This window comes from Ammodytes marinus, assembly GCF_949987685.1.
Source record: "Ammodytes marinus genome assembly, chromosome: 23".
Lineage (NCBI taxonomy): Eukaryota > Metazoa > Chordata > Actinopteri > Uranoscopiformes > Ammodytidae > Ammodytes > Ammodytes marinus.
The window spans coordinates 14,977,240-15,003,440 of record NC_137227.1 but is presented as its reverse complement, the minus strand read 5'-3'; the positions used below and the strand labels follow the sequence as shown (position 1 = coordinate 15,003,440).

The 26,201-nt window shown below is 42.6% G+C and overlaps 1 protein-coding gene across 1 annotated transcript; it reads left to right on the top strand.

The window, feature by feature from the left end:
• Window positions 1-25,424, top strand: gal3st3 (galactose-3-O-sulfotransferase 3). The gene is made up of 3 exons (XM_080051667.1): window positions 1-248; window positions 21,900-22,003; window positions 23,262-25,424. Exons 2-3 carry the CDS (start codon window positions 21,921-21,923, stop codon window positions 24,592-24,594), a joined length of 1,416 nt encoding a protein of 471 aa, XP_079907793.1. The 5' UTR covers window positions 1-248; window positions 21,900-21,920; the 3' UTR covers window positions 24,595-25,424.
• The last annotated feature ends 777 nt before the right edge of the window (window positions 25,425-26,201 follow it).

The following is a 26,201-nucleotide window of genomic DNA, read 5'->3' as shown; positions in this document are numbered from 1 at the left end:
TCACTGACTGACTGCGACACCTGAACCATTCCCCCAAACAGCTCCGACCGACACCGAGCCACGTTTTAAAGGGAGAGCCTACTGTAAAGAAGAAGTAACGGCTTTCCTAAACATATTTAACAATAAGAAGAAGGGGAAGAGGAGAGCGGGGGCAAGCAGAGCGAACCGGCCGGGACACGGAGCACATCCACGGGGGAGAGAGAGAATAAATCACCGCCACATCGCACCACAGCTCCGAGATGACAAAGGTGGGTGACGGCGTGTGTGTGTTCCCATTGTCTGATGTCATGTCAGCATCCCTGTCCTACATGGCGCCTTTAATCTCCATAGTAAAGTAATGATAGACGTGACTGGTGAGTGTGTGGCGTAAAGAAAAATAGAAAAGAGACCGGTGATAGGCTACAAGAGGGCATGTAGGAGCAAGAGCGTGTAGCTATGCATGTTTCTCCGACCCGCTCCAATGTCTCAGTGCCGGGGACAAGAAGGCTGTAGCCGCTACGCACCAACAGTCGCGCCGTTTTATTAAATAGGCTACCGGGTTAATGGATGACACTTTGTCTTCAGGAAAACGCATTCGCTGCAGACATGTGTGTCGAAGGGATTTAATTCAGCACCCCCCCCAAAAAAAATTAAATAAAAAAATCTAATCTGATGTGATGTGGCCCACATTTCGCACCGTGAGACCTCTTGTGGAGATTTTTCTCTTTCTGTAGGCTACTTATGTCCCGTAGCAAGCGTCGTATTGGTGTGTCTGTGTTTGTAGGCTAAGTGCTATTCGAGTAACAGTGAAATTTTTCCATTTGATGAATTCAGGTGTCTCCATAGCCTATATAAGATGAATGTTCTTTCATAAAATGAAGCATTACTTTCCTTTACTAGTTCAATATCTCTGGAAGCATCATAGAAATGTTCAAAAAGCACAGTGGTGTGTGTGACTGTTTCAAACATCAGTACATCCTTTAAAGTTTAAACCATTTATTTGCCATTTGATGACAAAATTGGGTTAAGATAAATTGTTGTGCAGTTTTGGCTGGAGTATTTTCCCTATCTTCTGCTAGCCTTCTTGTGTTCTACTCTGGTTTCATTTTATGAATTGTCAAAACTGTTTTTTCAACACCATTGAAAAAAACGTTGATCTATACTGTTCCTGATGCAACAACAGGGTTAAAATATAGGCTACATTTCCATAACGTACGTACACTGTAGATTAAAGGGAAATTATTAGTTTTGTCAAAGTGTGTGTGTGTGTGTGTGTGTGTGTGTGTGTGTGTGTGTGATGATGTTGATGAGGGAAGAGTCGAGAGTTGTTTATCGTGATTGTCTCCTTGAGCGACCGAGGCTTGTCGGTGGGGCTGATTGATTTCGCTGGTTCACTCAGATTATGAGTGTGTGTGTGTGGACACCTTCTGTAGCCTTTATGCTTATAAATGCTTAGAACTGTGCGCAAAGATGATGACCCACACAACATCACCGGTGGCCGTATGTCTGGGGCTTTAAGTAATCGATGTGTGTGGACTAGCAACCCCTGTTGTCGTGATGTGTTTTTGTGTGTTCAATATTTTCCATAATGCAGATTTGATTCCTCTCCATTAGTTGATTGTATTTTTTTAGTTAGTAGCGTTTTTGTCAGATGTAAGTTTGCTGCTTTGTTCAATGTTACAGCAACATCAATTAAACAATTGGTCGATATGTGATCCAGGTTTGTAGACGACCGCCTGAATCTGGCAGCATTTGATGGTTGAGAGAAAATCAGTGCAAGGAATCAGAACGAGTACTCGAATACTCGAAAACCCAAGGAGTATTCGAAGCCTGTAAAATGGTATTCGGAACAGCCCTTAACATTACTACACCGAGCGGAGGAGAATCAATATATTGCACAATAACATATGATTCCTCTTTGGTTTTTGCTTTTGCCATTTTCAGTTTTGTTTTCATTTTGTTGCTAGCTCAAGCAGATGCTCACGATGTTCTTCTATTGTGTTTGACGTGACATTATAGTGGTCTGGCATGATTACGGCAGCATTTTCCATAATTTTTTCTTGTATGGGGGGGGGGGGGGGGAATGTTTATTTTTATTTGTCTGTATATGTGAACATGGCCCTTAAATAGTGTGTGGTTGATTAGTCTGTGGTAAACAGGTGAGAAGGTGGGTGTAGCTGAGGAGGCACAATTGTGGACAGGTGTTGAAGCTGCAGGCAATCGCCGCAAAGGATAAACATACAGAGGCACGCAGACTCGCCGGTTCACTCACACGCGAGGATGTTTTGACAACACATTGTATTTGGCCTGAGAAAGAAATGGTCCTTACTATTTCTATTACATTCTAATGAGGCAACATGCAATCTGGATGAAGGCCAAATGTAATGCTTCCTCCCCAATCTCCTTGTACAGTATGTGTCCATTCCCGCTCCTGTCTGTCTGTCTGTCTGTCTGTCTAGCTGTCCCTCTCCTCCTCTGTGTTTTCAGGAAGTAAGGTAGTTCAGGAGAATAGAGGGGGGAGGTGACTTAATAAACGCCCCTTCTTTTGCGGCAGGTCATTTACAAGTACAGACCTGAAAAGGTTCCTCTTTTTTTCCTCTCAGCATGTCCTCAAGAAAGGCACAAGACAGAGTGATGAATGTGTGCTCTGTTTAGGAGAATAGCAATGCAAGGAATAACAATAGAGGTGGGGCAGGGGAGGGGAGGACTGTATAGCAGTAACACACACACACACACACACACACACACACACACACACACACACACACACACACACACACACACACACACACACACACACACACACACACACACACACACACACACACACACACACACACACACACACACACACACACACACACACACACACACACACACACACACACTCACACACACACACACACACACACACACACACACACACACACACACACACACACACACTCACACACCATCTTCCATTTGAGCTGTCACTTTTTCACACAGAGGCGTGTGAAAAAGCCTCAAGACAGAAGTCAATATGATAAAGTGTGTGTTGTGCTGACAAAGATGTACAGCGTTGGCGTGTTTACCCTCATCACCAGTGGTTTTAGACTGAGGTAGCCTTTTAAAGGCCGGCGCTCTGGGAAAGGAGTTTATTTATACAACATAAGACTATGATATACAGCTCCTTTGCTGCCTGCTCCACAGTGTCCCTGAAGATGGTGGTTCTTCCAGGCCCCGAGCCAAAAAATCACGCACTGTTTACTGTTCCTCCGGAAGGAACATGACTCACAATTGTTGGTATGTGACGTAAATTCCTCCTGTTAGTCCAAATCCAAGTCAGGCACTTTGCAGATGTTGCCTTAGCGTTGAACATTACTAGGTCAAGGAGCCTGAAAGTATTATACCTAGGAACTCTTGAGCAACACAATCTGAAAAATGGCTTGTTTAGTCCGACACAAGATGTTCTATATGCAGTGGTATTAAAAACAGAGAAAAGGAGCCAATTCTCGTTGATATTTCACTAGAGATATGACAATGATGTTTAAACTGATATTCAAATTGTAATAATAAGTCATACAGATACACAGATGTTTTCACATCGCCAGCATTGTTTGAACCGTAAAGCTGATTTTTCTGAAATACTGCCATAATCACAATCTATTAGTCTATTAAATCCATTGTTTAACCTTTATTCGACCCGCCAGGCAAACTGAGAAGAAAATGTATTTGTGTGATCGTTGCGAGAGATGACAAGTGTTTCTTTGCGCAGAGCAACACAATGCACGACAATAGCAGGAAATCTTTGCACGAGTGGGAAGTATATAAAAAAATAATAATCGGACAGGAGCACAGACAAAGGGTGTTGTCTTTTTTTTCTTCTGTAGACACTTGGCACAGTCAGGAAGTGATGCACGGTCACACGGGGCCCAGGCGGCCATGACTCGTCCAGCTGGTCGGTCTTGATGTGTTTCAGCGGAGGCCGTGACTGGTGTTTAAGACGGCTCATAAGCCCGGGTCATTAGAGCGCTTGTGATTAAAAATTTACTTGCGGGCATCTCAGTTCGCCGCGAGAGAACTATGGGAATGCGTGTGTGTGTGTGTTTGCTGTCAGTTTTGCAACATGTGGATGTGAGCCCGAGCGAGATTAATGCACCATGTTAACAAACCTCTTAGTTTGACCCTGGCAACCCTGCGAAAACACACACACACACACACACACACACACACACACACACACACACACACACACACACACACACACACACACACACACACACACACACACACACACACACACATTGACACAAGTACATTCAAACACACAACATCTAGTTGATCCCCTGTAGGGTAAATGCTGCCCATGACTTGCTGAAGCACACAAACACGCACGCACACACACACACACACACGCACGCACACACACACACACACACACACACACACACACACACACAAACACACACACACTAGTTTGAAACATCAGTACAAAGGTGCTTTTGCTGCCTCATTTTGGTGTGGGACCAAATTGATTTGATGTGCAGGAGTACTTGAGCATGCACACGTCCAAAATGCTACGTCATTTCAGGTTATAGGCAAAGTTTTCATAAAAATGACCTCTCATCCACCTGGCTGGTGCTTATTCCTGAGTCAAATGAATCCATATACTACAGGAAGACAGCCCATAAGCCCCCAGCAGAATGAAAGACATCAGTACATCAGCAGGGCTTTCTCCCACAAACTCAACAAGGGGGCAAATGCCTCAGACATGTTTTCAAATGATGAATAAGTCATTGTATAGCGCTCTTTATCCCTTGTCAAAAATTCAAAAAGGCTTTTAGTGTGGTTGTATTAGCCATCATTTTTGACCATGTGACAGATAAGGACAGATGGATGAGGGTTTTTTTACATTCGGGGTCTGGGCCAAGTTCCAGAGAGCTGCCCTCGGTGCAAAACGTTTTCATCTCACTCGTAGATGTCCGACACACAGATTCCAGCCTGGCCCTGGATTAAAATGGTCTGGGCGGGAAGATTATGGGAGCAAAAGTCCTGTATTTGGATGACCCTGTTGTTTCGCACCACACGAAATACATTATTTATTACTAATACTGAGAGCCTCTCAGCCAACTCAGCTGTTGTTGTTTTTGTGGTCAGGCAAAAAGTCCTCCCTGGTTAACCTGGCAGACAAAATTCAGTGCTTGACCCCAGCCCGACCTTTCTATTAAGACTGACCTTGAGAGTTTGAGTAAACCATAGGCAAAGAGGTGCATCTATAGTATTCTAAAGGGTACCCTGAATAGTCCGAGTAACTTTAACCCAAGTTTGTATGCTAAATCCTTTATAAATACCAGATTTTCAGATAGAAAATTGACTTTTTTTTTACTGAGGTTAAATTAAAGGTGGAGTCAGTTATTCTGGAGAATGCTTCTTGTCCAAATCACTTTTTTTCAATATCAGTGAATATCTCCTCATGAACACCCATACTGTGTGTGTGCAAAAAAAAATAATATTGAGCATGAAAGTTGCCAGTTAATTAATGATGATAGCAGTTGTTCTGATCAACAAAATAAGATTAGAGTTTTACGTAATTATTCCTATAATCAGATTATTGCTTACAGTGGGATTACAGCGAAATATTGGCGTGCACACACACCCGATGTCACGATTCAAACCTGCTGTTATAATTTTTCAGTTTTCCTATCTGAAGCCTGTAGGCAAGGCAAGGCAAGTTTATTTATATAGCACAATTCAGACACAAGGCAATTCAAAGTGCTTTACAGGGGCACACAAATATATTTAAAATTAAGAAATACGAAAATATTGAGATTGCATTTAAGAGATAGTAAAACAAGTGAGTGAAATGTGGCAGACAAATTGTAAGTGAAAAAGTGAAGAAAAAAAGTTTCAGGTGTTGACCGCGGTTCTGATTGAAAAAGTTGGGGCGTTGCATTTACATCTCGGCGCTGCCCTCTCCGCGGTTCTTTTCCCATGAACCCCAGAGGAAAGGCAAACCCCTCTGAGGACTGAGAGACAAGGCTCGTACCGCACTGAAAGCCGTATCAAACCAGGAGAACAAACAAGGCTGGTCGTTAAGGACACACTGTGTTGGCAATCGACTCCTGAGTTTGTAACAACGAGCCATTCGATACGTTATCTATAGAATCCGCCACACAGAAACCAGATACTCCAAACTGAATAGCACTTTTCAGCGCAGGGTTCAATGAAGAGCTTCATCCGAAGCTTCTGGGCTCGACAAATGCATGACACCACTGGACTTTTTAAAAGAGGTACATTGTACGATGATATAAGGAACTTTTTTCAATGTAGTCTAATTGAGTTTTTCCATTTGCCTCCTCTGAGTAGACCTTTATAAAATAGACAAAGTTTTTTTTTAAAGTGCATCATATTACCTCTTATTCAATAGCCTACAGTACAATGTGAAAATACTTGGAAGATGATTAATTTAATGCACACCTTCAAGGGCGGAATTGCTGACAAATGCGTCACTATTTTTGGGTTGTAGCATTGTAGTAATCTTTTAATTTGGCACAAATACAGAACATTTCCTTTCTCAGGATTTCAGCAAAAGTGACGAGATTTGGGGATTGAAGTTGACGCTAATACTTTTTTGGAATAGGATTTGTTCATACGATAAAAGGATTTTACCCCAAATCCTTTCGTGCTGTTTGTTTTACAGACAAGGCTTTTATATGCAACCCAAATGCACCAGAAAAGCCTTCTCTAAGATACCCAGGTTTTAGTTTGAATTTCAAGGATAACTGTGATCAAACACAATTTACTCATGGATCTCGATTGTTGTCCTTTTTCCTTTGAAATAGTTTCTAACATTTCCTCTATTTTGCACCACACCTTTGTAATCCTGAAACACTATAGTTGGGCCAATACACAGGGTGGATCTTAATGAGCATGTCCAGGCAGGCGAGTAAAAGCTTCCGTAAAGTGCTGAAGGTGTTCCTGTTCCCTCCTGAATCACAAAAATCCCTCCCAGTGTTAGTTAGAGAAGGACTTTAAACCCTCAGGGGCAGGCAAGGTATGTGTGTGTGTGTGTGTGTGTGTGTGTGTGTGTGTGTGTGTGTGTGTGTGTGTGTGTGTGTGTGTGTGTGTGTGTGTGTGTGTGTGTGTGTGTGTGTGTGTGTGTGTGTGTGTGTGTGTGTGTGTGTGTGAGAACATCTGTGTGTTCCTGTTTAATTGCGTATGTGAAAACTATAGTTATTTTGGTTCCTGTTTCATGTAGTGCATGTGGGGTTTTATCACTTGTCTGTCTCTGTGTTATTTTTTTGTGTGTGTTCCTGTGGTGCACTGCCTGCTAAATGTGTAAACGTCTGGGATCGGGAGCACATGGGGTCTGCTCGCCTGATGCATGTGCAAATGTGCTTTATGTATTCACAAAAGTCTGTGTGTGTGCGTTGGGTGGAGGGGGGGTGCAGAGGGCGCCGTCCCCTGAGGGGTTCTAGTCTGGCCTCTTAATTAATCCGTTTTCTGGACTGGTGGGGTCTCTGTTATCAGCCCATTTCAAAGAGCCGGGCTGCGTCCTGACAGTATGGCTGTGCATAAATCTCAGAAAAAATCTCATCCATAAAAAATCATAATAAAAGTGTATGCTTAAAACAAACAAACAATAAATAGATAAAACACAATTTCCAAACATATCACAAACTTAAACTTTTACCAATTTATACCCTCTGAATGACCTTCAAAGTGGCCCAGCCACAATGTCCCCGCTATACATAGATGTCCTCATACTCAAGCTCTAAAACACCAAGGTCCTCACAAAGTTAGAAGAGCAAGAACAGAGGCAAAAACACACACACTCACAAATAAAAGCCAGCATGGTCCGGAAACTCAGTAAATACAGGTGTGCAAGCAGTCAGATGATATTCACTATGTCATACCCACAAACTCACTGTCATAGCCTCACCTATCCACACACACACACTCACTATCAAAAGAACACCCATTATTTATCTTTTCCTATAACACATATCAGTATCAGTTCGACTGGCTGACTGCAAAGGGCGCTGTCTGTTTGGTTGAGCGGCGCGTGAAATCTGATTACAGTCTTACACAGCTTCCCTCAGCGGCAGGAGGTCCGTCACTGTTTCTGCCGCCTCACTTGCCCAGTCTTGCTGCTCTCCATCCGATATCCCTCTGTCCCTGTGTTGTATTCTCTGTCTGCATGACTATCTATAATGGAGATACAAGTTTCCTCATAGCTGCAAGGTGACATCCCTGCTACTTAGCATAATCTTTAGATAAAAGATACTTATATTTTCATTGCAGTTTGATGTAACATTTTCATCTAACTCAGTATGGTCTCACCTCTATTTACCTCAATACATGAAAAGAAATATTTTCCTAAATTTGAAGGATTCACAAATCAAAGCCATTTATCCCGCTCTTGCCATTAAAACAATATAACCCATGACTTATTTTCTATCTGGCCTCGCTTCTCACTCCAATCCCGCCTTTCTCTTTGCTGCTCTACACCAAAGTTTTGCCGAAGGCAGTGCGCCATCTGCTCTTTACATTTTTAGAATGGGGCGAACTTCTGAGAACAGTGTGTTTATTGTTCCATTATGGTTAATTATTCAGACGTCTTTCCGTTCGGAGAGGTTGGCTATCTTGAGGCATCGCCCGACACAAAGCAGGATTGACTCTCTGTGAAGAGTCTGGAATTTGGAATCTGTCGCTCCGATTCGGTTCTTTTCCAGTCCGGAAATGTAACTTGGAGCTGACATCGGAATAAGATGCTTCTTTTGTCCCATCCAGCAGTTATCCTTTGACCTTTTTGCTTTGCCAGAGCTGAGCCTGAAAGCTGTTACTATGTCACTCACATTAGTGTGAGTTTATTGTTCCATCATGGTTAAATATTCAGATATTTCCCCCAAAAAATATATTCATTTAGAACATGTATAGAGAATTTAGAAATGGCAATGTAAGACAATTTGGAGTGGTCTCTCCAGAGCTGTATATGGACAAGGGGGCCATATATAGTGTCTAGTCCACTCATTCAAAAGTTAAGTTGTTTTACTTTTATTTGTTTAGCCAGAGGAGAAGTAGCTCAGACAATAAAGCACCATATCTAAATTGCTGTCCCGCTGCATACCCATTTCCTTCATCCTGTTCAGGAACAAACACAGAGAGTCCGGAAGCAGAGTGTCTCTCAGAGTTTGCCAAAACAGAATATCATTGAAGAATATACCCTGATCACCGCCAAACGAGAAAATGATAAAGTTTCGTAGAAAGTTCTGTGTCATCTGGGCATGGATTCAAACCGAGGACCTTTGGTTAAATCCATGAGGTGTTTCTCTAACCTCTCAGCTACATAATTCACGCAATGCAAGCTGATTATCTCTATGAGCACACCCTGCGGAAAGTTTAAAATATGTTTAAAAACAAGAAGATGAACTATGTTTTGACATACAGTACATATTAGATTCCATCTTGTTCTTGTATGAATAATCACTGTCAAGTCCTGAGTAACACACCTCTTTTTACCTATCAGAACTGGACATTCTCTCCGCCTAGTCCTCTCACTACAGTAATTACCTTATACACCCACCGCAATATTATGGCTTATTTGCTTTTTAATTTCCCGACCGACCATCACCGCAGATGCAACCAGAATTAACCGGGGACCTCTCTTCTATCAGTATGTGGATGGGCTAAATCGCTTGCTCCAGCGATAATCAACAAACTAGACACCCAATTAAGCCCATTTGACCCAATCATAATTGGGTATGAATGAAGACGCTTCCCTCTCAAGCGCTATATAATTGCTAACAGGGAATACCACTATCAGAGGGATGTTATATTGATGTGCTTTGTATTGATCTTGGTTATTGCCGGTTGCATTGGGGCTTATCAGCTCATTATCCTGTATTGTGGTTTGTAAATGCAGTTACGTGGGTGAAAAGCCGGCAAGGGTTAAGGTTCAGCAACAGGAATAATTGCATCTCATTAAAAATCTTGTCTATTCATTGTTTCCCTCCATATTGTTTTTCAACTGTTTTCCAATGTGGTCAATATTGTATTCTGCTTATACATACCTCAACATACCATGAATGCAATAATTTTCACATAGCTGTACTGTACAATTAAAATGTATCTATCTCACAGAGTAATTACAGCAGGTTAAGAAAAGAGGGATGAGATTTGTCGTGATTTTAGTTTGTGCAGACTTCCTGGACTCACATTATAAACCCCTGATTACCATAACAACAGATGTGTTAACCTTATGATTCTGCTCTTTGTACAGGCGGGAAAAATCAATGTTTGAAATGAGGCTTCATATAAAGTATATTCACAGCCCAGATGTGAACAGTAGTTTTGGAAATATATATATATATATATATATATATATATATATATATATATATATATATACATGGGCAACCAGATGTTTTATGTTTGCTATGTGTAGGGATGAGCGAGTCCTTGATTGATCTGATTGATCAATTCTGTGATGTCTTTTTCTGTTAACTAATGACCACGGACCGCCCGTCTGTCTGTCCACTTCAGAAGCATTTGCAGCTCACTGATGAAAGCTGACAAGCATTCATTCAAGCTTGTACATATTCCACTGTGGTGCTGGGCAGCTTTTAATGTTGCTTCTGTCTCCAAATGTGACAGTGTGCATGCTTAATTGCAGGGTGCAGGCTCTGCTGCTGGCACAATCAAAAGCTCCCCGGTTTAAGACACTCCCGTTATACAGTAACTCTTGAGTGAAGCTGGCACATTTAGATTCATACATCTTGCTTGTTTGTCACGCTGGAGTGGGGCCTTTTCTTTTATCTTTAGCGTGAACTGGGGAGTGGGGGCCTAAGCGGCACTCTGCAGCAGAATATACTGTCATCCAATAAAAGCAAGAACACAAACTAGGCTGTGGTCCAAACCAACGCTCTGGATGGATCAGCTCTGCGCTAGTAATTGGCATCAAGCTTGAGTCTAGAGGAGCGGTAAAGGGGGCTTTGTGAACAGAATAACAAAGATTGAAGTTCTGTAAAATGAGCAACAAGAGCAAAGGTGTGTAGGGGACCCTGGTCAGCTCAGTTGTTAACTCTGCAGGACGGGCCAGTCAGGCCAGCAGCCAGCTGTGATATGGTCCGGTGGACGGGCTTCAGAGATTCTTCTCGGAACATCAAATTAATTTGGCAAGGAGGAAGCCTGCGTCTTATGTAAATGAACAGCTGAGTTGCAAAAGCACATAGAGCTCCCTGAGCAGAATATGAATGCAGATAAATAAACAGGACAGAGTTATATTTTTGAAAGAGTGCTTCCCTTTAAACGCACACACACAGAGATCACCCCCACCACCGCTGGATTAAATTGTACACACTCATTGCTTGGCCAGACTTAAGAAGCAGAACAGCAACCTTTTGAGTGTTCTGGAAGTGCTTATGAACCAAATTGCTTTTCCTCTCTCCTTCCAGTGGAGATCAAGCCGTTCTGTCACAATTCTCAGGAGTGACAGTGTAGTGGCCCTGTCAATTAATGAGAATCCTCTTAAATGTTCATATCAGGCCAAAGCCCTGAAAGAAATTTAAGTGTTCTGTTCTGTTGTTGAAAATGTGTGGGCCCGAGTTTCCAAAGTGCCTCCACATGGAATGGATTTACTCTTGCGGAAAATTAAGCTTTCATCATCTCCCCAGCAAAACATTAAGTTTGGATCTTTATAAAAGGTACTACAGAGATTGTATACTTAAAGATACAGATTTTTTCATACTGAACCACCTCATGATATGAAGTTGTATAAAGAATGAAAAAGATGAGACAAGAGGTTTCTCTTTTTATCACCTTGGATAGGTCCAATCGCGGCTTTAAGTTGCAAATGTCAGGTCACTATGCTTGCAGCTTTAGTCGTCTTATTGTTTTAGCGCAATCAATCTTCAACCTTGGCCCCTTTAGTGACTCAGACCTTGTCACAAAAGTGTCATTGAGCCAAAATGAAAAACATTTAATTGTTTGTAGCGTGTAGACATAATAGAGTGTGTGTTTACATGCAGAGAGGAAGAAGATGTGCTTGTCGTTTGACTTTGCCAAAGGGAACAGTATCTGGTTGATGTTCTCTGCCCCTCCCTCTTGGTCTCTCCCTGGATTTGCCTTAAGGCGATTGCCGGGCAAGAAATGATCTGAAAGGCTTTCATCGATAAGTACAAGGGCTGATGTCGATTCCGCACGCTCAATCAGGTCTTAGACATCTTTCAATTTTCCCCTCCTTGTTCATCTTGTTCTGGGTTTGTCTTTCGTCAAATCTCATCTTTTTCTCTTGCGGCCCCTCGTCTACCTCCCCTGCCCTCCCTCATCTCTCACCCTGTCCTTCACTCCCCCCCTCTCCGCCTCTGTCTCATCACTCTCTCTGGGGGGTCGTTTAGAGCGAGATATAGCCTATATCCGAGGGTCCACCGGGAGTCTACCCTGCAGACAAGTAATGATCCAGACACACTCTCATGCACACAAACACACACACACACACACACACACACACTATACACACATGCGAGAGAAAACACACGTCAACATGCATGTCCCAGTACAAACCCGCACCCGGTTTGATTGTCTCTTTTCTCTTACGTCTCTAACAGATCCAGGAACAGGGCGGGGCAGATGCTTAAAAAGCACTGTAGGGACACTGGCCAGAGAGCTGTGTCTGCCTTGACTGTTAAGATAAAAGGTTAGAGGGTAGAGCAATGGAGAGAGGAAAAGCCCAGTGGAGAGGAGGAGGAGGAGGAGGAGGAGGAGGAGGAGGAGGGCAAGTCAGCGAGGTGCAGTTCAAATAAAGTAATGAGGAACGGAGGGAGACTGGGTACCGGTGGAGACTGAAGCTGTGATATTCTTCGGTTCAAGGCTTTCTGAAAAATAAAAAGTGTTTGATTCACACTGATGCAGCGGCTGCTCTCATTGAGCTCCAACCTCCAAGTGGTAAACTGCAAGAAACGAACCCAACTATGGTTATCAGAGAGGCCTGCTGCCGATGTCTGTTAAGAGAAACATTTGACCAATCAGAAAGCCGTAGGTGGGATTAAGGACAGGGATGTCATCTTGTATCAGTCTTATACCAGGCCAGGTACATATATACCGTTTACATGTTTAATCCAAACATTTCTTGTAACCACTTTAAGCATTTAGTCCCTCTCTACAGATTAGTAAAAGCAAAACAAACTCCCAATCAGAAATCGGCCAGCATGAATGCAAAGTTTGAAAGATTGAATGTACCGTAGTCACAAATCAATTCTTATATAGTTAAATTCTGGTCCATCAAAATCCCGGATACCATCGCTTTATAGAAAAGTCCCATTGTCTTCAAACCAGTGAGAAGAGCACAGATATAATATCATTCGTGTAGGTCTCTAATGCTTTGAGATTTTTTTATTTTTTTTGGAAAATAGGTTTTGAGGGCTAGAGAACCCTCTATCTTATCTATCTTAATTTCAAGCCTCATATTTCAGATTGATTTTGAGGATTTTAACAGATAAAGCCTCGGACGTAGGCAAACAACCTTCCTCGAAAATGAACGGATTTCTTAAATTGCCCCAGAAAAGCCTTTGAGGATTTCTTAGAACTCAAACATGCTTCATATTCACCCCGCCTGCTCCCCTCCATCCCCCACCTACCCCACACACACACTCACACCTCATGATTTATAGTAGCTCTCTGCATTTCCCATCTTTAAAAAAAATCCCAGCACTCCGGTGCCCCCACTTGTGAGCAAATCATTACGCAAAATAAAGTCTTTGTCCTTGAGCTGTAACTCATTGGCAGCTGCAGATGTTGATGAAAAAAAAAATCTGTATCGGGCTGCAGCTGTTACCGGCACAGCCTCGACTCGACCGTTTGTCCAGTGGATATTTTCTCCAACAAGGACACATCATGAAATGCTTTAAAACTAAGTCATGGGGGCGCCCTTAGCTCAGTTGGTAGGGCGTCCCCCCCCCCCGGGCCAGGCCCAGCAGCAGACCCGGGTTTGATTCCCGCCCGTGGTCGTTCTCTGCATGTTACTCTCCTCTCTGCCCCATTTCAACTCTGTCTCTTAACTCTATCAATAAAGCATGAAAAATGCCAAAAAATATCTTAAAGAAAATAAGTCAAGCCCCAAAGGCACTGACCCTTGTAAATAGCAATAATCAGATGTGATACCTATTGATCCCTGCAGGGCTGGAAAATTGCCAGGCTACAAAAGGAGGTCAGAATTTGAGCTGGAAGGAATCCAGTGTCTTTCTCAAGGACTTTTCAGTAGGATTGGTGTTTGATCCCTACCACAGGGGCTATTAAAAGGGGCCTATTGTTTTATTGCATGTAGCCATGCAGGTGTCTTTGGTTTTGTTTGTGCAGGAAGAACAGACATTGAGATATATATTTACGGTGTGCTGAAATACATTTTTGGTGATACGAAAATGAAGGTTGCCCTTCCAGAAACATTACTTTGATAATGTATTTGCTATTTCGTAGGTGACAAGTAGTTTCATTGAAAACTGCGTATTATCAAGACCTACAAAGCAAGGGCTGGGAAGCCTGCCTAAATGGAATGAACTGTTTTTCAGGTGACTGTCAAACAGCAGCAGATAGTTAACATGTCATGGAAAACCTTCATGTTTTATGTTGGGTCTTCGGAACACATACACTGATGAGCAACAGTTTTGTTAGTTTGGTAAGGTTATTTTTAAAAGCTGTTTGTGAAGCTCTTGGGCAAGTGTGTGTGTGTGTGTGTGTGTGTGTGTGTGTGTGTGTGTGGGTAAGCTGATGTGATGTGCCATCATTTGTTTTGGCTTGGTATGTTGATTGGTTCAGATATGAGAAGAAAGCAGAATAATTGGGGCTCAAACCCTAAAATATGAGTGTGTTACTTGTGTGTGTGGGTGTGAGAGGAGGAGAGGTCAAAGGTTGTTATATGAGATCAGTACAGATGACAAGATCTTAGAGGGAAGCAGGTGCTGTTGCCCTAGAGGACTGAGCATGAAGCTACCTTGTTACGCTCATTAGGCTGTAGTCAGCTGTGTGTGTGTGTGTGTGTGTGTGTGTGTGTGAGTGTACATCTGTGCATTCCTGTTTAAATGTGTATGTGGGGACTATAGTTATTTTGGTTCCTATTTGTGTTTTTTCTTCTCCGTTGCACGTCTGTGTTATTTTCTTCTTGTCAGCGTGTATTGTGTGTCTAGTGTGTCTTTGAATAGTAGATCTCTATTTGTTTTTTCTTTGTTTTTTCTTTACTGCTGTATTTCTGCCAGGGGCGCCGCCAGGGATTCTGGGCCCCATGAAAAGATATCACTCTGGGCCCCCAACCAGGCCACTCCAAGCAAATGCAATTTTAGGTAACGGAATGTCCAGAACCCAACTGACCCATTGAAGCTTAAGATACCTAAACTACCTATAACTCTATTCATACAGGCGTGCACCTATGTTGAAGTCCAATGCTAAAGGCCTACAATACACTGACACTGAGCTGTTAAAATACAACACTGTGCAAATGTTCAACATTTTGCAGACAATTCTCTATACGATGCAAGGCTAATATTCTGGAAAACAAATATGTTACAGGCCATCTCCTATGGTGAAAATCAAATTTAATTTTTTCAATTATCAAATGAAAAAAATCTCAACATTAATTGTGGTGTCAATGTATGTAGCTATAAATATAACTTTAAATTAACATACATTGCGTCATCAACATGAATATCAAAAAAAATAAATAGGATGCAGTTTTTTGTCATACATACGACGCCACTTCACATCAGACATTTTATATCCTTGTTGATTGTTCATTTCACTAACAGAAGGTCTTTTTTGTTCATGGGAGAAAAGCGGTCCAAACCATTAATTCTAAATACAGGGGGGTTTACAGAGTTTTGAAATTGTTACTTTTTGTCAGAACACTTTTAAATTAACCATTAATTTTATTTATTTCACGTTAGATACAATGTTTTATTAATGGAGATTATTGATTAACGATGACAGGTTTATTTAAAAAAAAATCGTCACGGGCCCTTAGAATCGTCCTAACTTTTCACCCCATTACGGCGCCCCTGATTTCTGCACAGCCAGTCATCCCGCTTTCAAACTTAGCGAGAGACAAAACTCATTCGAAACTTCTCTCGTTCTTTTTCATTGATTCATAACGGTTGACATTTTCGAGTAATAACATTTTCACACGGCTGCAGCAGCAGAGAAAGACCTCTGGGAGAGGTCGAAGCAAACTGTCAAGAAAGGATATGAGAGAAAGAAGAAAAAAAAGCTGTCTTGCAGGTAGTTTTTTTTTAAGGCAGACGTGAGAATAATTCCTTCACACACCTCCAACTGTCACCAAAGTCACATTTTGTTTGTTAAGCAGGCGTAGCTTCAAACTCAAAATAGCCTATTCATGTTCAAGAATTCTGATTCCATTTGGAGGTATTATTATAGGCGGCAAACGTCATACCTATTAGATGTATTACCATTTAGAAAACTGGTTTTAACAGACCTACAGTGTCTTGTCTGCTAAACAGAGCACGACGGGTCAATTTATCATCTGAGGTTGGGTTGTCACGGATACAACAGTATCAGAGTCCTATTGCACAACTGTTTCTCAGACTTTTGTTTATATTTGCAGTCCAGGTGGAATTAGGTAACTTTCAAAATGAGTTTTCTGTTGCGTAATACTTTAATGGTCCAGGGTCTGACTTTTATTCTATATTTTTTTTCATTTTCTATTTAAAATGATATTCACTGAAGCTATCTGTTCAATTTGTCATATTTAAAGGTTGTAAAGTAATGTTGGCAGGGCTGTACAGTGCGACAGTTTTGATCGCATTTGCTACTGAAATTGATCACGTGCGATGATGAATACAATTCCACTCGCACGAATGCGACAGCTTGCTAATGAGCAGATGCTGTCCGTCTGAGACACAGAGGAGAGATGCACAACACTGCTTAGAGGGCTCTACATTAACACTGCGGGTAAATGAGTCTTAGGAAAGTAAGTTATTGAGTCCACCCTCCACTTTGGCTGGTGAAAGATGTGTGCTCGGGACCTGTGCTTGTGCGGCGATTAATACACTTCACCAACGGTAATAACCGGAAGGAGACGGCACACAGTTAAGTTAGCGCGTGTGCAAACAGAACATTTCCTGTGCGCCTTCACATTAAAAGCCTGTTACTAGCCAAACGTGAGTTGACTTTTATTTTGAAGCCGGTAAGAACAAGAAGTTAGCGCTTCACAGCCCTGCAGTGCGCTAGCTTGAAAATCAACTGCTTCAGCTGCAGAGAGCAGTCAACAGTAGTCTTTTTAAACAAAGTTTGAAATAACTGATAAGCCACTGAAGAACTACTCCCAACACATTCACAACAACCTATTTAACTTATTCCAAATTTTACCAATATGTATAGGCCTACTTATTTAATAGGCTATGTTTAATGTTTTAAAGTTTGGTTTTAATTAACAGAAGGACATTTAACAAAAAAAAATATTATTATAAATATAATAATGATATGTATATATACAGAAAATATATAGATAATAATTCTGAATCAGCAAAAAATTACAATTGGCCGGTTAGATTTTTTTGTCTAAATTGCAATCAGTGCACCCCTATTAATTTTTCTACAATTATTACTGCACACACTAGGATATGATATTAATTGAGAATTTCAAATGAGACCAAGATGACAGGCTAAAAGGTAATTAGAGCGAAATGCATGGGTTAAGGTTATGCAAGTTTTCGATCATACTTTGTGTGCTACTGAATTTATTTTTGTGCTACTGATTTTTTTTGCTTGCTAGCACCAGTGCTACCACCTAAAAAAATAAGCGTACAGCCCTGAATGTTGGTCTTTTTTGTGTGTGCCAAACTTGTCATGGTCCGTCTTGTCCTGTCTTGGTTTTTGTGGTTTCCTGTTTTATTTTGGTATGTCTATCTTGTTTCCTCCCCATGTCCTGTCTAGCTTCCCTCTTGTTGATTGCTGTTCCCGCCCCTAATGTGTTACACCTGTGTCTCGTTATGTCTTGTATATATACTCCTTGTGTTCCTTTGTTCCTGGTCTGTGCATTATGGATTGGTTTGTCAGTGTCGGTGAGTCGTTGTCTTGTGTGTTCCCTTTGTTCCTTGTTTCATGTGCTCTGGACTTTGTTTACTTTTTGCCTTTTTTGCCTGTTGGTGTTTTTTGGTTGCCTTTTTGAGCTAATAAATCACCTTATTTGATACGTCTTGCATTTGGGTCCTGCTTTCCTGCCTGCCTGTCTGCCACACCGTAACAAAACTTCTAATTCTGAGGCCAATAATGAACTTTCAAGCTCTAATTAATTAAAAAACAACTAATATCATCAGTATCAGCCTTAAAAAACCCTATTGGTAAGTCTTAAGTGAACATGTGCTTTGGCTAAATTGTAATCACCACCTTATAGTTTGTTGTTAACCATATGGGAGCATCTCTCTCTCGCCCTATAACCTTTAAGTGTCCAAAACATGCAAGAAAATAAACCAGCGAATAGTAATGCACTTATTTAAAAGCTTCGGCGAGTGACCATGATGTATAAAAACGGATAATCCACCCTTAGCTCTGCGTTAAAGGATTAAAGAAAATCCTCCACTGAGGGCGCTTCGCAACAGAAAGTTGTTTACTTTCACAAATCTTAAATTTAAAACACCTACTTGTGGATTATCCCCCATTTAATCATTAAATTGATACACAAATAAGACCTGTATCTCGTCTCACGTCTCCTTTCTATCTCGATCATTGTCTTCTACCAGACAGATCGGGTGTCCTCTCACTGTGCTTTAATATCTTGGGTGATCGCAGGAGAAACCTAATCAGACCATTATAATTAAAGAGACCGGAGTGTTGGCGCAGCAGGAGGAGGTGAAGATGGTAGAAGACAAGGGTGGATGAAGGAGGAGATGGTCTGTCTGCTGAAAGCCACTTAAATCCCTTTCTTATTAACTCTCTGAGACACATGATATACCTCCATCCACACACACACACGGCTATACTTGTGAGGACATTCATTGACATAATGCATTCCCTAGCCCCTTACCCTAACCATCAAACTAATTGCCTTACCCCAACCCTTCCGCTAACCCTAACCTAAATCTAAGTCATACCTTAAAACCTAGTCTTAACCCTTAAACAGGCCTTCACAAAAATGTCCCCACTATTAAGGTCTAAAACTCAGATTTGTTCTCAAAAAAATTGTTGTACACACACACACACACACACACACACACACACACACACACACACACACACACACACACAGGGCTAGGGACCAGCTCCTCTTACCACAAGAAACAGCCCATGCATCTCACCTGCGATATTGAATGAGACTGTGTCCCATTATGCCACTAACAACAACATCAACTATAGATAGAACAGACAAACGAAGAAATATCACATCTGAGCTCTAAGGCCTGCAGTCCCAACGGAGCCAAAGTCAGTTTGCCAACTGAGTGTTTAAAAAATAGACGTTCTACTACTCTCTGAATCTGTGTGGATCAGTCTGCGGCTCGTATCATTCATTCTTCATTCGGAACAGGGATTACTGTGACATTTTCCTATGCAAATGGGACCTGACCTTGTGCAGCAACGGGCCAGTGTAACTTAAATGTAATTGACCAAACTATATTTTTTTTAAGGGATTAGGCATTAAGCTGTTATAGTTATAGGTCTTTATATTTATAGGAAATAATAACAACTCACAAAAATAGTGTCCACCGTTCCACACTTAACTTTTTGAACCTTTTGATTGCACCATCCGGTTACTGACTGTGTGAACTGATTATTTTGTAGAGATCTGTTGAGTATAAAACATCTTTGTTAGTGTTAGGGTATTCAAATCAATTGGTAAGTAAGTCAGAAATGTGCTACTGTTTGAAAAGATTATTATAATAATAATGAAAGTGTCCTTTTTTCTCACTTGAGCATGTGCTCCCCAAACTGTCCCTGCACCTCCCTGGTTGATAAGATAGTCAGTCTCTCTACAAATACATGTATGTGTTTATTGAGGGATGAGCACACGCACACACATACCAGTAAAGCATGAGCAAGGGGGGCCCATTGACTGGAGGTTTTTCCGGGGCCCAGTCATTTGAGTGGGCGGGCCTGTGTGTGTGTGTGTGTCTGAACCACAATCCCTGCTGTGTTGTGCAAACAATAAATAATTAATATCAGTATTCATGCTTCAGTCTTAATCTCCTTCAATGAGGTCAACTTTCAATTCTCCACTAAATGCTTAATTATTATCTGGGAAACATCTCAAAATCACTTTGGACGATTTGAAATGTCTATTTATGAGCTTTGGAATTAACACTCCACCGTCTTGGTTGTTTTTATCCATAAAACATTTGTGCAGGCCAGATTTCCATTTTGGACAATTAGTTTAGAACTGTAATGCATCATATCATTAGACTCGTTTGACAGAAAGCTTGCAAATATTGAAATAACATGATTTACTTGGACTTTTGCTAGAACCAGCTTCTAAAAATTGAGGATTTGTTATATTTCTCCCTTTTGTATCGTTTTGAATTTAATAGCCAAAGCCAAACTTGATTAATCAAAAACACTAAAGACAGATGAACAGATGACAACACGTAATCATAATAATTAGTTACTCTCTTATAGATACAGCTCCGTTTGATTTGAAAGCAGATTAGAGGAACACCAATATGTTTGGCCAGATTTAACGCTCATTTTAATCCCATACCCAAAATCCCTGTCGGTGCAGAAAGCCCGTCAATAATCTTGTTTACTCGAGGGGGTAAAACGGCTTTTGGTCAGTCGTTTTCCTCTGGGGTCACCCATGCTCTGGATCGATGATGACATCATGCTCCTCCACCATGATTGGGATAAAAGCATTTGATAAAAGCAAATGGCGCATTGCAATGTGACAAAGCGCCACTTTGAGTAACGCGAGCTGGCTTCGTCGTGACCGTTGGCATGCTGCGTGGATCAGCAATAGGACGGTGTAATCAAGGAGAGAGATGTCGGCTCCATTGTTATGCAAGTGAGATGCCGCGGAGAGAGGTCTTTGGACGCCTTCCCAGGTTTCGTTGCCGTCGCAGCATTTTTTTGGCGGCGCGGGGTCGAGTGACATGGAAGGGTCTCACTCTCACTCTGAAGTGCTTTTGGTTTTTCAAATATGCACGTCCCTGGGCCATCTGTCAAGGGTTTGAGCCAAGAGAAGCTAAAAAGGATGGACCAGCGAATGTGACTATTGCTGTCTAAGCTTATGAAGGTATCATTCACTGTATTATTACTGAGTGACAAAAGCCAAGACTCAGTCAGTACCTTCTCCCTTTGATGGATCCCCACCATTATGTCTATGAGGAAATCCTTCTCACCATGTCCGTCTCTTTCTCTTAGTTGCTTTTTATTTCTTCTTTTCTTCACATCTTTCCTTTCCATTTTTTTGTAATTAAAGTTTTTTTTGGAAGTCATTCGGGTTGCTCCGGTGGCGTAGTGGATAGAGCGCGTATCATATTGGCTATAGCCTTCGTTGCAGTGGTCAAGGGCTCAAATCCGACCACTGGACCTTTACTGCAGGTCAGCCCCCCTCTCTCTCTGTCTCCCCATTTAAACTCTGTACTATCTAATAAAGCTTGAAAATGCCAAAAAATTATCTTTAAAAAAAAAAAGGTGGAAGTCAGTGATTCTGGAAAAGGCTTGTTGTCAAATCAGTCTTTGTCAAAATAAATGAATATCTCCTCACGATCTGCTGTCTGGACTGTGTGTGCAATGAAAAAACAATCCAGTGTTAATACACAGCCGATAGCTCTGTAAACGGGCATGTTGCCAGCTACGGTGGGCCCCCTTTGCTGCCTTATTCATTCCTCTTCCACCTTGTCTTCATGTACATTTTATCATCACACCTCCACCTGACCCTCATTTTCGTGCAGTCCTACATTACCTTTACTTATGTTCTATCGTTCTTCTTCTCCTGCCTCCCACAGGCCCACTGAAGGAGAGAGAGAATGTCGCTGAAGAAGATATTCCTATTCATCGTTGCCATCAGCACTGTCAGTCTCCTGCTGCACCAAGGGGGCCACTGGAACTGGTGAGTGATTGAAACACACCCACACGTATGCAAACACACACACACACACACACACACACACACACACACACACACACACACACACACACACACACACACACACACACACACACACACACACACACACACACACACACGACACTTGCTTACATATTCTATCTCTCTACAAGTCCATATGGGCGCTAATTGCTAGGAAAAAAAATTGACATTGGCAGCTCTTGACTTTTTCTTTTAAAGTCAGATTAAGAGAGGGGCACTGCCAAGTTGGTCGAGGGACCAATTATAAAAGCAGAGGGATCGTAGAACTTTTAACAGCGCTGTATTTTTTTCACAGCCTTTTGAACTTGACGCTTTGCTCATAAAAGCCCTTTCTCTATTCCTGTCTTTACTGTCTCCAGTATTAACGTTATTGCCGTGCCCCTCGTCTCTGGACTTTTCAGATATTGTTTCCAAAACCTTTTCCATATCCCCTCGTTCAGTCTGCAGTGAATATTGTATGCTGTACTATACTGCAGAGCGAGAACTCAGTATGGCAGTGTGCAGCACTACTTATCATTATACTTTTCTGTGTTTTTATATTAAGCTTAGTTTTGCAATAATAAAGTTGTATTAAAAATATACATTTTAGAGGTGGTGCCAGTAATTCCTGAGAAGCTTGATGTCATAATCACCCTCTGTGTGCTGAAAGAAATCTGGTGTTAATACACAGCCTACGCTCTGTAAACAACTACAGTATGTAACCAAAGGGTGCCCAATGGATTTGTACTGGACACAGTACAGAGAGGTAGCGGATCGTGAGGTGATATTCACTGATTTTGACAAAAAGTGATTTTGACTACAAGCGTTTTCCAGAATCGCAGACTCATCCTTTAATTAGAATATGCTTACACTGATGCTCCTGTTTCATCTCAATTGAAAAACAAGATTTTAAGAATTAAGTTTTATGTTAGGTCACTGAAAGTCAGTTAAAATTGATGTTGGTTCATCATAGTAGGATGTACAAACAATTCAGACACAACTCATATTATCTTGCAATCTCAGTTCTTGATACTCCATAATCCAGTGGCTTTATCCACCTCCCTTTCTCTGTCTCTAGTACTACCTCTATCCTATCCAGCACTTCAGTCTCTTCTATTAACTTCCCAGTGTCTGTGCAATTATATCTCTAATGACATATTTGGAGTAAAGCTGCCTTTTTCTGTAGCTAACGGAGCTTAAAATACATCATTGCACTTTTCCTTTTCTTTTCCCCTCCTAGGAGCATGCAGGCCTTCAAGGACATCGGCTGTCCTTCGCTCCGTTCCCATCCGGCCCCGGGCCTGAAACCCAAGCACACTAATGTGGCCTTCCTCAAGACCCACAAAACGGCCAGCAGCACCATGCAGAACATTCTCTTCCGCTTCGCAGAAAGCAACAACCTGACGGTGGCGCTGCCCGTGATGCCCTGCGGACACCAGTTCTGCTACCCGCGCACCTTTGTCTCCCACTTTGTGCACCATCACACGCTCCCGCCCAACATAGTCACCAACCACATGCGCTTCAATAAGGCCGAGCTGCGGCGCATGATGCCCAACGACACCATATACATCACCATCCTCCGAGAACCGGGCTCCATGTTCGAATCCTTGTTCGGTTACTACACCCAGTACTGTCAGAGCTTCAAGAGAGTCCCCAATAATTCCCTGGAAGCCTTCTTGGAGGAGCCTGAGCGCTACTACCGAGCGGCCGAGCAGGACTCCATGTACGCACGCAACACCCTGACCTTTGACCTGGGCGGAGACAAGGATCGCCCGGCAAAAGACGTGGAGTATGCACAAGAGTTTGTGGCCCAGGTGGAGCACATGTTCTCCCTGGTGATGATTTCGGAGCACTTTGACGAGTCTCTGGTTCTCCTCCGTCATCTCCTCTCCTGGGATCTGGAGGACATTCTGTACGTGAAGCTCAACATGCGCACGTCCAGCTCAAAGCGCAGCCTGACGCCGGGACTTTCCGAAAAGATCCGTGCCTGGAATTCCTTGGACGCGCAACTCTACGACCACTTCAACGCCTCGCTGTGGCGCCAGCTGTCTGTCCTGGGTCTGGCCTGCGTGGCCAGGGAGGTGCTACACCTACAGCAAGCCCAGGAGAGGCTGATGAAAAGCTGCTTCGGTGTGCAAACGCCACTCCTCCGCTCGGCCGGGCAGATCAAAAACAAGGATCTCCGTCCCTGGCAACCCAGTGGGAAAGTGGGCATTGTGGGCTACGACCTCCCGAACAACGTCAGCCAAAGGTTATCGAGCCAGGAACAGGACCTCTGCCTGAAGCTTGTCATGCCGGAGCTCCAGTACACCAAGGTTCTGCTGAGCTCCCAGTCGCAGCGCTACCGTCGCAGCTACCAGCATCGGACTACACAGCTATCGCGTCCCTTCCATCAGACCGTACGCGCAACTCCGCCTCGGAATCCTCAAGTGCAACGCAGCCAACCGCCTCCGAACGCGGCACCCAACCCAGCATCTGGAACAGGGAGCACCACCACCTCAAAGCCAGCTGTTGGAACTCAAGGTGCCACCGCAAAGATAGGCCCTAAATCCTCACAGACCCCGGCCTCATAGTTTGCCACTTGAAACAATTCATTGTTCTACCCATCCCGACTCTCCAAGCATAGGTGCTTGGTTGGTTGTATGTGTTGATATGACGGGGTCCTTGGGAAAAGGTCTTGGTGATTTTTAAATGACGTCTCTGCTGTCACTTTTAGACAGTTTGGTATCAAAAATACATTAAACGGAGGGGTTAAAATCATATCTGGACTGGAACTTGAATCTCTCCTCTCTGGTCTCTGAAACAGTGTCAGGGATGGCCAGGAGAAGTCTACACTGGTACTGGGCTCATTTGCACTCCTCTGATGGGAGAGGGTTCTTAGGGTGAAAGTGGTTCTTTGAAGCAAATCTGTTATGTGCAGCCAGGATTCAATAGGGAAGTGGCGATATCGGGGCCTATTGTGAGGCACAGAGTGGGCTTTGTGTGTATCACAGTGGTATAGTATCATCTTACTTCCTTTCATTCCCTGTTTCCCGAGCTGTCTTTCGCTCTCCCTCTGTCTCTTCCTAACATATGCCATTTTAAGTCCTTGAGAGAGACATAAAATGATCTGCTGTCAGGCTTCCAAAGAGCCTCCTTAGAGGCCACACAGACATTGAGATCACATCTGACCATTAACGCAACAGCACAATCCAAGACTCTTCTCTTCTCTTACAAACTCTAGAGCCTAGAGCAAGATAGACGGATAAAGAGAACTTAAAGCTGAAAGACTGCTGTATTCCCAATTTGGGAATCACCCATTATGGCTATGACTCTCACACACACACACACACACACACACACACACACACACACACACTTGGACTTAATTGTGTTTCCAGTCACTGAAATAATATTAAAACAACATCCATGTTGTTGTGGTCAGCTAAACAACTCCAAAAAGGGTGTGTGCCCTTTGTGAATCTGGCACACAAGGGAAATACAAGTGTTAAGATGGTGCTCAGTTACCATAAGTGGCATACCAAATAGGCTACCTGTGGAAAATCACCTGTCACAGACACACCCAGTTATAAATAAAGCAATTAGTGGCTTGGCACCCTTTTGTGTTTTTGAAAGGAAGAGCAGAAGATACATCTCCCCACCATCAAACCCCAACCTTACGAGGCTTAATGAGTCCAACTTTAAAGAACCAAACTTACCTCAGCCAGAGGCTAGTTTATTTTCATCCATCTCAGTGAGGACAAAGAAAAATGTAAAGTTCAAAGCACACACACACACACACACACACACACACACACACACACACATTCTTACTCTTCTCATCCCCGCAGTTGCCCTCGGGTCAGGCTCCCGATCCAAAAAGCAGCCCCCACAACCCGGGTTCTCCTCTGACCGCAGCCTCCCTGGGACAACCAGGGGAGATGTGGGGTTTTGTTTTGATATTAGGGGTCATGGCATGGTATAAGGTAATTGCAATAAGATCTCCATGCCTAAGTCCTAAATGAAATGTATGGATTTAGTAACCTACCAGCGACCCCACACCGCACACATTGGCACAAACGGAAACGTATAAGACTTTCAAGCCTGTGGGTTGCAGTGTTTGAATATTTAATCGCCTGCTCTCATGGCCCTCCTATGGCCCGTGTTCTTGGGTTACACGGCCGTACGTTTTCATGAAGAA